General features: G+C 38.3%; 1 protein-coding gene across 1 annotated transcript in view; it reads right to left on the reverse strand.

Moving 5' to 3' along the window:
* Nucleotides 1-2,451: 2,451 nt before the first annotated feature.
* LOC113115831 (zinc finger protein ZFPM2-like) overlaps nt 2,452-13,356 on the reverse strand; it is a 91,365-nt gene continuing 80,460 nt past the window's right edge. Inside the window, exon 5 of the mRNA XM_026283477.1 lies at nt 2,452-3,225. Coding sequence (XP_026139262.1) covers nt 2,944-3,225 — 282 coding nt within the window. The 3' untranslated portion in view covers nt 2,452-2,943. The remainder of the gene's footprint in view (nt 3,226-13,356) is intronic.

Genomic DNA, 13,356 nt, shown 5'->3' on the forward strand with positions numbered 1-13,356 from the left:
ATAAAGTGCACAAATGAAGGCGCTGGTAAAGAGGATCAGCCCCACAGTGCAGTGTAGTGATTAGAAGATGAGAGCTGGGAAACGAAAAATCCCACGTCTGCCTCGTGTTCACTTTGAGGGGGGAAGAAAGTCTGTTTCAGTCATAATCATCTGAAAAACATCCGGCTAAATGATAGCTCTCGCTCTGGAATCCTTGTACTTTGCTTATTTACTTGTTCATACGTGCACCCCAATGCAATATAGACATCAAAGCATGTGTTCATAAAGAACAACACTTTAAATGGTCATGTTACCCTTACAAAAATGATAATGGACAGCACAGTTTCTGCTAAAATACAATAGCGACTGCTTGCTAGACTAATGACTGAAATTAGCCAAATTACCTTGCTAACACCTCAGCTAATACCTATTACCTTGTTAAGAATGGGTGTTGAGAGACTTACTGGACAAGAAAAAAAATTCTGTTGAAACACTGATGGAATCAAGCCAAAATAGTGACCACAAACAACACTCGAGCATCTACCCGGCAACCCCCTTACAAACACCAACAACAACAATCATATGACCAACAACCCTAGCAACCGTGCAGCAATGCTCATGCAAAAGCCCACAACAGCTTACAAACAGAGTGACACATTTTCCTCAGACAATATAGTTGTTTCTACAGTAAAACCGTGTTCACGCGCTATTAGCTGATATTGTATTATCATGACATGATTGCAATGACAATTTCACTGTAAATTATAACTTACATTTTTACAAAACTCCAAAAACATACCTATAGTGTACATACAGTTTCCAGCTGACTAAAACACTAACAACTTTTGTTCCTGTTTACACAAATTATGATTACAGGGTAGATTATAGAGTTGTTCCGATTCCGATACTAGTATCGGAAATATCTCCGATACCACAACAAATTCTGGCATCGGCATCGGCGAGTACATGAACCCATATACCGATCCGATACCATTTTCTTAAAAAAGACCTAGTTATGACCGCAAGCTTTGCCTAACCGCTGCACGGTTCTTCTTCGCTGCTCAAAATGCATTGAAAACACAGGAAGTTGTGCTGTGTTGCCACAAGCAACCCCTGTTTAGAGCAGCGAAGAAGAAATGAAAACGCGTTAGCAGCCCTTATCTATATATGACTGGATCACTCATCACATTCTAAACTGCCAAAACACAGTGAAGCCGCTACTATATTATAGATCAGTGGTTAGCAGTATGTCTCTGTAGTACCGGTAGTTACAGACTCTCGAGTATATTCAGTACCGGCAGCTGCGTTCAGTCGCTTCCGTGTAAGTCAAAGCGCAGGGCTCCAGACAGTAGCCGAATATATACTAGTGTCTGTGAATATTAAACTGCAAAATACTATTTAAATATTACTCCCGCAAAATCTACATCTCTGTGGGTGACTGGCACAGATGCGCGAGAGCTCGCTGTTTTGTAGTCTCTGCTGTGTGTCATGAGGACACGAACGCATAAACCGTCACTTCATGAGAATTTACCGTTTCATTTGAGAATACTGTCATATCATAAACACAGACACTCAAAGATCTTCATGGCAGCCCATTAAAATAAATGTTTGGTTTACATGAGTAAATTGACAATATATAAAGCTACTGTTGTAGCCTACAGTAATAATAATACGTCTCTATAATAATAATAATTATGCCTAGATGGTTGCTTGTTTTTTACTTGTTTTGTTGTAAAGAGATTATCTGATTAATAGATCTTTTTTGTTGCAGTTTTTTTATACAGTTATATTGTAAAACTTAAATACCTTTTTTAGTTTGCGGTGTTAGATTTTTGGCTGCATTTGAAGTTCTTTTTTGCATAAGAAAATAAATAATACTGTCAAATTCATGTTAGATAATAAAAATACTGTAATAAATACAGTAGTTCACCATGTATTTGTTCATGTTTTATTGAGGGATCTGTCTGAAGCACACCATAAAAAAATTCTAGCAATTTACACAGGGCTAGTAGTATATACAGCTGTATATACAGATATACACCCAGGTATCGGATCAGTACTCGGTATCGGCCGATACCCTGAGCCCAGGTATCGGAATCGGTATCGGGAAGAGAAAAAGGGTATCGGAACATCTCTAGTAGATTATCTATTAATAAACTTATTTTTGAGCAGTTTTTTACATAGCATGTAATGACCTCAAAACAGTTTTACCATAGTGTATTATTTGTAATACATTTTGATGTTTGCATCACAAAACCAGTAGCATATGCATTGTTTTTCCGACATAGTAAACTTGCTCGGCAGCCCACCTGGTACAGCACAGCACTTATGATGTGGAGCATCAGGGATGAATCTTGTGAAAAACAAAAATTGCATGGTTGCTTTATCAAATCCATTTTTACCCCAGGTTTGCTTTTGTTAACGCTGTTGGTTAGGTTTAGGCTAAGTTTTAGTACAGGTGGCTGTTAATAAAAACACCTGTTTTAATTAAAATCGAACACTTTTTTTTAGTGCCACTCGCTGGATATTTCATTTTGAAATTGATGCGAAACATGCAAGAAGCAATGTAATACCATTTTGCAGAAACGTCACCACAGGCATGTATTCCAATGAGCCTGGCTTGGAATTTATTCAGATTTTACAGTAATAATAACTGTTGAAATTATAGTATTCTGGTGGAATACTAAGAGTTGCAACTGTGTCTTCTCACTCATATTGTGTGAAGTTTAGACAGCATGGATGGGTTATTAGATCTTAATGTTGTGTTTGAAGTCCAGAGGATTTGCTACATGTGCGCAGCTTGATGCTTGAAGAAACGCGTGAATCACTGACGCCTTTGGGCCATCCGCTGTTGAAATGCATTTGGAAACACGGAAAATAATGTCAACAAAGCAAATGTCAGCGAATGACATTTGTCATAGCAACACCACTATGACCTGTGACCTCACAACCTTACATTACAAATCACACCGCTAATAGATGTAAGAGACATGGGAACCAAAGCCACACCAAACATCTCGAAGGATTAGCTGTACACACACTCGGGTCAAAAGGAAAGAAAGAAAAGAGATGCAGACAGCAGAAGTGTGCAGTGCTGGCGTGTTTGGTACGGGGCAGATAAAGCATCCTCTTACCTTTGCTGTAAACCACACAGTTGTTCTTGTTGTCGTCTGCTCCCTGCCAAGTGACATCCAGCAGCCACCGGGGGCCTGCGTTCAGCACCAGCGGGACGTGAGGCTTCGTCTTCTGCAGCGGTGGAGATAACACACACACAAATCATTAGTTTATTTGGGGACAATTTAGCAACAAGCTCATAAGCACAAGGAACTTTATGATTTTCAACAGGGCTCAACAATAAAGATTATATGTTTAATTCAGATTTTTTTTCTAACACTTCCAACACAGGGAGTATCAGATTTGGGTCAGTTAATGACCCTTTCTTTCTCACTAAATATTTGAAATGCATTGATCTTCCACATAATATATTTTTTTTATTTTTTAATGAAATGCAAAAGTTTTCAATGATGTATTCTACAATGTTGTTGTAAATTCTGCTAATTTATCACCAAGATTATTATACAGTATCTGTTATTTATTAATTAATATTTAGTTTTGTTAAATGTTGAGAAATTAGTAATTGTCTTGAAAGCATTAGTAAGAAAGTACACACACACACACACACAATAAAAAAATCCTTACAGCTTGAGAATGAAAAATAAAAACTGATAATTCTTTATTGTTGGGGAACTATACATTTTTTAAATATATACTTGAGACATATTTTCTTATCTGTAAATGTCAGTATGTTCAGTACATTCTTCAAAAAAGTACATTTCAGCAAGGCTGAATGAAGAGAACGGAGTAATGGCTACTGAAAATTCACGTTTGCATCACATGAATAAATTACATGTTAAAATCTATTAAAATTGATTATATTTATTTTAAATTGTAATAATATTACTGCTACTGTTTTCACTGTATTCTAGTTAAAAAAAAAACATGCAGCCTTGAGAGTATAAGACACTTATTTCAAATCATTAAAAAATCTTACAGACCCTAAACGTCAGGCCTAAGTTTGCAATAACATTTAATACATCATAGAAATCCAAATATTTTACTGTACATTTTTGCAAAGTGTAAAAAATAATAAGTATTGACAAGATGTCACTGGCCATCATTATTGTTAAGACTTGGGAACAAAAGGAATTTCATTCCAATTTTCAATAGGAACATAGACCAAAAAATAAGACAACCAGTCTGTCCTGTGGATGAGAAGAGGAGAATTCTGGGATATATATGCACACATGATGAGAAGTGACACTGAAGCTCAGGCAGTTTCTAGAGTTTAATGGTGTATTCAGTATCAATAACCTCTCCACCAGCCTAGCGTCCTCTCATGTAACTCTGGAGAGTGTGGAACTATCAGCCCCGAATTTTTCCCAACGATCCAGTTTCTGATCTCTCCGATTACGGCCTGATCTCAGGTGCCTGGGAATAGCAAAAAGAATGCAGAAGGCTTTCGGCAAGGAGAAGGCGAGCGTTCAGGACTGAACTTTGGCCACATTGTGCCTCCCTATCGCCACCATCTCACTATTTCCTGAGACGGCCCGGAAGAATTTAAAGAATCAGTATCCATTTCAAAGGCCGATTGAGGTTACGTTTTTATAATGCTCCGGCAAATTATTCCGAATGTGTAACGTCGTTTTTCTTTTCTGGCCGGGGTCGAAACGCGCCGCTTTAAGTTCTATCTATAAGGTGAAAGCGGTAAGATAGAGAAAAGCTACTAAAATGCACTCGCACCCTTTTTGTGGAGAAAGGGCTGCTGCTGCTGCTGCCTGGCTGTTCTCTCTGCCAGTTTTTTTTCTATTTCATTTTTCAAATGGCTTTTTTTAAAGGCCAATGAAAGCCTAGAGAACATCATCTCCTCACTCCGAGGCAGGATTGGTAGAGATCTTGGACAGCTGTTACAGTAGCCCATTACTGGCAGGCAAAATGTCTGTCTTTCTGGGCCATTAGATGTGACGCCCCAGGCACACCTTCATTAGAGTGCAGCAGAAATAGTTTAGCTAAGTGAAAATGGGCTGAAGTCACTCTCAGGTGCCTCACGTGACATCATTTCCTTTCCAGTGTCCACAACCCCTGCAACTGCTGAGCTATTGTGATTTGCTCCTGCAAAGTATGCATTCATGACAGATAAAATGTCAGAAACACACTGTCAACCTACAGTATATGTGAGAAGGAAGTGTTGCTCAGTGGCTGCTCTTTCAAAGCTCATTTAAGCATCAGATTGGTTACAGATTATATTCTTTAGGAGAAATAAACAGATGGCATATACAATTACAAAATTAATGTGGGTGGCAAAGTTCAGATTATGAGAGAATTTAGAGAGAATCTACTGAGAAATGTTTGCGTTAATACGGTGAGCTCTCAAATTTGACTGCAGATTTGCTAAAAACATAGGTTCCATGAAGAATCTTTAATGTTCCATTGCAAGTTACTTTATAGTGGAAAAAAGGGTTAATCAGATTATTAAAATGGTCTTCACATTATAAAAAGGGTAATTCAAAACCTTGCAATCATGGTTCATCTATGGCATTGCTGGGAAACCCCCTTTCGAAACCTTTAAGGTCTTTGCACACTGAGTCCAAAATTCTTGGACATTATAAAATAAATACGACCTCACGTTGTGGCAATCATGTTTACATACTTCCTCCAAACTGCCGGTTCTGTGATTAGTAGTAAATCTCCAGCACATACTTTCACAGAGGAGTAGATCACTGACAAGCTACGCAAAATCGTGTTCATAATCGCAGATGATTTAATTGTGCAGTTATCAAATCGAAGAAATAGTTCTGCGATTATGAAAGTTGTTCACGTAGCTTGTCAGTGAACTGTGGCTAAGTGTAGTATATGCCGCTGAAAGCATGTGAAAATGCCACAATAAACAACATGTTTTTACTCCAAACTCACTTCATAAGGTCAGTCGAGTGTTTGAAATAAATCCTTCTGTGAGATGATGTGGCTTCTTCCACAGAATAAGGCAGAATACATGTTTAATTGTATCCTAAGCAGTGATAAAGGATAAATGCCGATTAGCACAGCATTATTATGCACGTCCTGATTTTGCCAAGTCCGATGTGTTCCTAGGTCAACATATTTTGTTGACCCTGGAACAACATTTTACTCCAAAAATATATTCTTAACCATATTCCCACACCTAAACCTAACCTTAACCATGAGTAATCCCTAAAATCAGAGGAAATGATAGATCAATGACACTGATGTACAAGCACCAAACACTGATTTTAAGCATAAACTTCACAAAATCTATAAACTGGTTCTTCAAATCTGATTGGTTAATCACAATGTTGTTCCAGGGTCAACAACGATGTTGTCCCAGGAACATGTCTCACTTGGTAAAATCAGGTTAGGCGCATTATTATATGCTTTTTTGCAATAAAAATGATAAGACGAACTCAGATAAACCGTATATTGTCGTAGTCGTGTGTTTATTAGTCATGTTGAATTAATGAAAGCAGTTAAATCTTGTGTTTATTCAGTAACCGCATTTCCTGGATTTCTTCTGCGAGGCGTATATGGAGTTTCAGCGTGAGAGCGCCCTCTGGCATTCGGATGGAGATTTACTTCTGATCACAGAATCGTGCTTCACTGAAAGATACAAATTACAATCACTGCTTCTGCCTTATTGGGGGTTATCGCCTTTGCGATTTGCAGTTCTACTGTCATCGCTTCAAAAACCTCCTGGAAACTATATTTTTAAGAGTAGTATCTCACAATTTGAAACAGAAGTGAGAAACTCACAAAATAGTTATTTTCTCAGCAGACGCAGAAATCTTGAGAAAAATCTTTATTTGCTCTTAAATTATTTTTAAGAGAAACAAATTACATATTAAGAGATTTGCATGATTTTTATCCATTTGCTGTCCTATCTAATTCAGGAGAGATGGAATCAAGATTCTTTCAGTAAAGCCTTGTCATAAAGGGTGTTTTGACCCTCACCTGGCAGTCTCACCCACCTGGACGTCTTTCCCCACACTGGCAGTGAGACAGAGAACCCTCGGACATTTAACACTGCTCCCGTTTCACATCTCAAATTAACCATACAATAACGCCTTAGATCCAGGCTGACCTCAGAATTTTACAGGCCTGTCAAAGAGCAACAGAGACCGTCTGATTGTTGCCACGACAACTATCTAAAATGAGAATCGGATTAACCCTTTCTCTCATCCCCACCGTCTGGAGTCATCTCTTATTCAGAAGCAAAGGTCTGCCCAGTCTCTCTCTCTCTCTCTCTCTCTCAAGGCCCAGAAGCTCTCCAGCCAAAGAAGCTAATGATGCAGTTCATGAAAAAAGGGGGGACATGTGTGAACTGTTATATGTAGATGAGTATCATGTGATGCAAATCCTGCTATTCATCAATATTATATTCTGTATGGTGTCTCAAAATATATGACATGACCTGCATGTTTAATTCAGTGTGGCTCTCTTATGGTTATATTGTATTTGAATACAATTTTGCATAAATTATCTTTGTGTATTATACATATATATACACTAAAGATCAAAAAGAAGTCTCTTATGCTCATCAAGGCTAGATTTATTCGATCAAAAATACAGTACAAACAGACATATTTTGAAATATCATTACAGTTTAAGTGAAACATATTCTATTTTAATATAATTTAAAATGTAATTTATTCCTGTGATGCAAAGCGGAATTTTCAGCACCATTACTCCAGTCTTCAGTGTCACATGATCCTTCAGAAATCATTCTAATATGCTGATTTGGTGTGTAATTATTTTCAGTTCATAAAAAAAAAAAAAAAAAAAACTTTAGTGCAACATTCCCAACCATTCCAAACTTTGCACAGTATACATATTGTATACTATACTATTCTGAGCTATCTCTCAGAGACCCTTGCAAAACATCTATTGAAACTGACAATTTGTTTAAAAAGAAATATAGTATACTTGTGATTTTAGCACTAGAATGATTTTAAGACATTCAAATATCCAAGAGAGACTGCAATATGTTTGACTGAACAATCCTCAAGGTTAATAGCATTAAGAAAACAAAAAAACAAAAACCGATCAAAAACAGATTGCAAATGAACACACACATACCACAATAAACCAGTAGATAATGTTTTGCATTCTCTTGTCGACGTACAAGTGAAGCGAAAGCGTCTCTCATTTGCAGACAGATGCTGAGGTGACGCTTGATTTAAGACCTTCACTGGAGGCGCTGTGTGTAAGTAACAGATCTCTAGTCTCACTCCACCGCTTCGCCATCTCTCTCTCTCTCCATGTGTAAGAGATACAGTGACCAAAACAGTGTAGTCAGCGAGCGAGTGATTACAAACTGATGCTCCAAATTCGCCATAAAATGAAAATCAATATTTCCACAAGTTGCTGCAACATAAAAGATAACCTTCATTGATTTTTCACGACTTAGGCCTGTGCGATAAAATCTAATATAAATTTTCAGCTGGTCGGATTTGGATCAGAGCAGGGAAGCAGAGGCTGCCGATAAGTTCCTCGCTAACATCCCTCAGAGTTGGCTTTTTTCCCTCCCTTCCCCTTTTTTTCCTCTCCTCCACCTCTTTCCGAGCCGCGGCTGTACTATTTATAATTGGCCCGGTACGAACGAAAGCTTCTATCGGGAATCAGCTCTAATTTTTATTACGGAGCAGCTAAAGCCTGTTCCAGATAATTTGGAAATTTCAGGGGGAATTGTGATGGAGCTGATGGCAGTGGCGCGAAGGCCTGCAGAAAGGAGCTAACCTGTAATAGCCTGTGTGGCGGCAGCTGATTAAATGTTGCCATAGATGAAAGACCTGCCATCGCCGCAATAAATTAGCCAATCACACAAATCCCAAGTCGCCGCTAATCCGGCCTTGATACCCTGATCCTCTGATCAGCTGAAGGAGGTGAAGGGAAGAAAGTGGCTGGTGACACTGAGAGCCACCCTGACTCCAGGCCTGTGTGTAAACAACGGGCTAATGATAGCGGTGCTAACCGACCGCTGTCACGCTATCCAGAAATCCCAGTGTCCACGCTACACACTCTCTTCATTTCTGCCACCAAACTGCACGGGAAGAGATTTAAAGCAGGTTGTACCTTTTTATTTGAAGCCTTTGACCAAAACCATTCAATTCTGCATGAGAAATATGGTTACATTTGGATTTGTCACATCTACATTCTCACGGTAAACTCCACTCTATTTGAATCAATTATGAATATATGCATTTATTTATAATTTTGGAACATGTATTAGACCAACTTGAAATTTCTGGCTTTTAAGATCTCTTAATGTAACCAGTGAAATATTAAACAAAATTGTTGGAAAATCAAATGTCTGGCAATGTATTTGTAATGTAAATGTATGTAAAATAAAGTGTAGATATAAATAATAAATAAATATATTCTAAATATTTGTTTAAATGTTTAGAAGTCACATTGGGATTTAAAAATATATATATGAAGTAGTAACATAAAAATGAACCACAATGTTACAAAGATACAACAAAAGCATACAAATAAATAGCAAAAGAAACGTATTAAAAAACTAATTATTTTGTATTCTATTTTAGTTTGAATGAAATTTCTATAGCTCAAACAGTCAAGCATGTCACTAGCAATGCCAAGGTCATGGGTTATTTTCCCATGGAATATATGAATTGCAAACATTTAATGTAATGCAAGTCGATTTGGATAAAAGTGTCTGGCAAACGCATAAATGATAGATTTTTTCCTTTCAAACAAGCCATTCAGAACCTTAACTCTCCAGCCTTAACCCTCTCACACACACACACACACACACTGTATTCACAGCCGTTCTCACTTTGCGCACCCCTCTATATGAATATATGAATGTGGTATGTCAGGCTGACGTGTGCGAGGGTTCGAGGCAGAGATGCAGGCTGAAGGTGAGGATAACAGGACCGGACCTGCTCTAAGACTCTGTTTACAACATAACGCACCCTCGATACGGCGACTTCAATTAGTTGTTCACCGTGATGAAACAAATTGCATGTGGTCAACTGGAAATTTCATTAAGGCAGATTTTCCAGCAGCTCTCGTTATCTCCGCGCATTAATATTTCCGTGGGCTTGCTGGACGGGTGAGTTGCGGGGGACATTTTCTTCCCCCTTCCACGCAGCAAACGTCCAAATCCCCTTCACACGCATCCATACGAAATTATGGATTCTTTAAAAATAAACCCTGATGTTTCTCCTTTTCATGTTCTGTTTGATAAACTAAATAAAGCCCTGTATTTTTTCTAAATCACTATCTAGCCCAGAAAATATATTCCCATGCCTGTCATCCGTTCCAGCCTGCTCTTTTTAAATGGCAGTGGTTTCATTGCCTAAAATGAAAAGATGCCTCCTCCTTGGTGCCGTCTTTGCTTCTTCTTTTTTTTTTTTTTTCAAGCGAGCATCTGCTATTGGGAGGCTAAATAACGGAAATATGCAAAAAGAGAAATTGCACGCTAATTCCCTTTGGAGATAGATCTTGGCGCCTGCCCTGTCATAAATCAGAGAATTTCGATATGAAATGAGGCAAGCTGCTCTAATCATTTCTGCATTTCAAATTGGATCACTGGCTCAATCGCTTGGCTTTTAAACTGCTTGCCTAAGAGCAAATGTGAGGTGGGAGATAATGGGGAAGAAATCTCAGCCCGCGTGCCGTAGTTAGTTTACTGCTTGAGTGCAAAAGAATGCTTTCAGCCCCCCTCCTCCTCCTCGCCTCTCTGCGGCTTTCTCTTTTCAACTTTGTTAAATTGACTTTTTCGTTTGAAATCGATTAAATTGAGAATCACTCCGGCTCTACCAATCTTTTAAGGAACACCCATTGAGGTTCGCTCGGGCCTATCGTTTTGCACTGTTCACTGTTGCTATAGGAACCATGCATATTTATTCAAAATCACCTTGCTTTAAAACATAGTTCGACTCGGTGCTGATTTAATCGCAATCTTTTCTGAAGCAAAAAATGTGTCCTATTTACTGGCTAAACAATGGCCAACAGATTCAAATGGCTTTTAATCGAGATTACGAACAGCGGTGAATAAACAGGACATGCTATACAGCATGTTTTGTCTGTCATTTAATGTTTTCTTTGACATGTCACATTTCATGATACTGAATGTCTGATTGGTTCATCTGATGAATTATAAAATAAGGGGTAGATGCTAGCCAGCACCTTACATTGGACTTCTATTGTCATCTCGACGGGTTTTGAAGCGTCAGGCACAGAAAGGTTTCAGCTCTAATGCCATCTGGTTTAATGAGCACTTAGCCTCCAGGACAGGAGCTCTTCCTGTCGCTGTCTCTCTCCTCCAGGGCTGAACGGTACAGTCAGAGGGCTGCTGGGGACTTCATTAGCACATGCACCCGGAGATATACTGTGATGGGCCAGATTTATAATGGCACAATTTAAAAGAAATGCACTTAAAGTGATAGGTCGCCCACAAATGAACATGCCGTCATCATTTACTCACCCTCTGTATGCCAGCTGGATTTTGCGTGCAACCTAAAGGAGCTGTAAAATTGTTCTTTTCATTTGTGTGCTATGTAGTCTCATGACGCTAACTGATAGATTTGCTGGTGGAAAACAGAAATTCAAGCCTTTTATCAAGGACAATCTCAAGAAGTGGCAGAAGAAACTAAATGCAGAAGAATAGAGTGTCAAGGCATCATGGCAGGATTAAACACCATTGACGATGGATACAAAATGCAGAATAATTTAAAAGCTGTAAAGAATGAAGAATATTTCTGTTTGTTCCTAAAACAACTGTATTACTTCAGAAAAGTAATATGTACAACATTTATGGTAATTTATAGGGTTTCTTTTTTTTTTGACAGCTGCAATCATTATGAACTGTCATGGTATGGAGCTCTGTAAAATTTCTCCAAAGCTTTTTAATAAAATAAAATAAAATAATGTACACACAAAATATATTAAAACACACACACACACACACACACACACACACACACACACACACACACACACACATATATATATATATATATATATATATATATATATATATATATATATATATATATATATAAAATATTATATAATATAATAAATTAATCAATCATTATTTATTAATTACAATATATAATAAAAATAAAACAAATAAAAGATATATATACACACACTACAACTAAAAACAATATATAAAACATTAAAACCAAATAAAAAAAGGGATTTATCACATCAGGTGAATAAATAATGTAGTTAATAATGACAACAACGTCATCATTACATCAATATCTTAAGTGGATAGCAATTGCCATTGTGTAGATGCAACAACACTGGGCGTGCACAAATTAGCCTGAAATTACAATGAATAAAAACAGCCACACAACACAACCTGAACAAATTCAAGCAGACTTGAAAGCAAACAAATGTAGAGTGTTCGAATGCCCGACTTGTGTTAAGTTGAATGCACTTTGCACATAACTCGCATGCATATTATGTTCAGGGGACATGGCGACGCTGAATTCATAATGTTTGCTTTGCATTGTAATAATGTCTAGGAGGCAGAGGAACATGCCTTGCTCTTGTGCTCAGATTCGGCTCTTGAAATGGTGTGCCTTCCCCATAGATCCCCCTATTTCAATTTCAATTTCCACTTTGAATCCAATTGCAGGCTTCTTTGATCTTTGCATGCAACTTGCAGTCAACTCCTACAGCAAGAGCTAGCTATTGGGCCAATAACAAGGTGTTCTCTGTACGTCCCGTACACCTGTACAGATATCAGCATACCTGGAGGCCCGAGGAGGCAGGTGGCATCTGCCGGGCAACCAATCGCACACAACGTCATTGGATTGCGCAGATTCCTCTCATTGTTAGATGCGAGGAATGAAAGCTACGCTATCAGATGTGATATAACCTCTGAAAACTAGAGTGAATGTGGGTAAAGAAAACTCTCAGCATGAGGTAGCAACCATTTACATAATCTTCCAGGGCAGCATTAAAGCGCAACGTGATTTGAGATGGGGTCTTCATAAAATTATTCTCGATGTTGAGTCATAGGTAAATAAATAATAGTGAACTCCCCCTCTCTGAACGCATTAGACGTGAACTCTCTTATCTCTGCTCGCCGACCGTTAAAGCGAGGGTTTGCAGGGCTGCGTATGCTCTTTGTTACCCAATTAGTTTACTGACGACCCCCGTGGTCTAATTTTCCTGTTTTGACAGGCTCGTACACCCTCGCCTAATGTGCTAGACCACTGGGACAGACGTCCAGACGCTGTCCAGACTTCTGCAGCCTCTATCAAGCGTTTCTATCTCACAAAAGGCTTCTGTGATAGCGCACCAGATGACCGCTGCAAAAAATCT

This window comes from Carassius auratus, chromosome 16 (assembly GCF_003368295.1).
Source record: "Carassius auratus strain Wakin chromosome 16, ASM336829v1, whole genome shotgun sequence".
Lineage (NCBI taxonomy): Eukaryota > Metazoa > Chordata > Actinopteri > Cypriniformes > Cyprinidae > Carassius > Carassius auratus.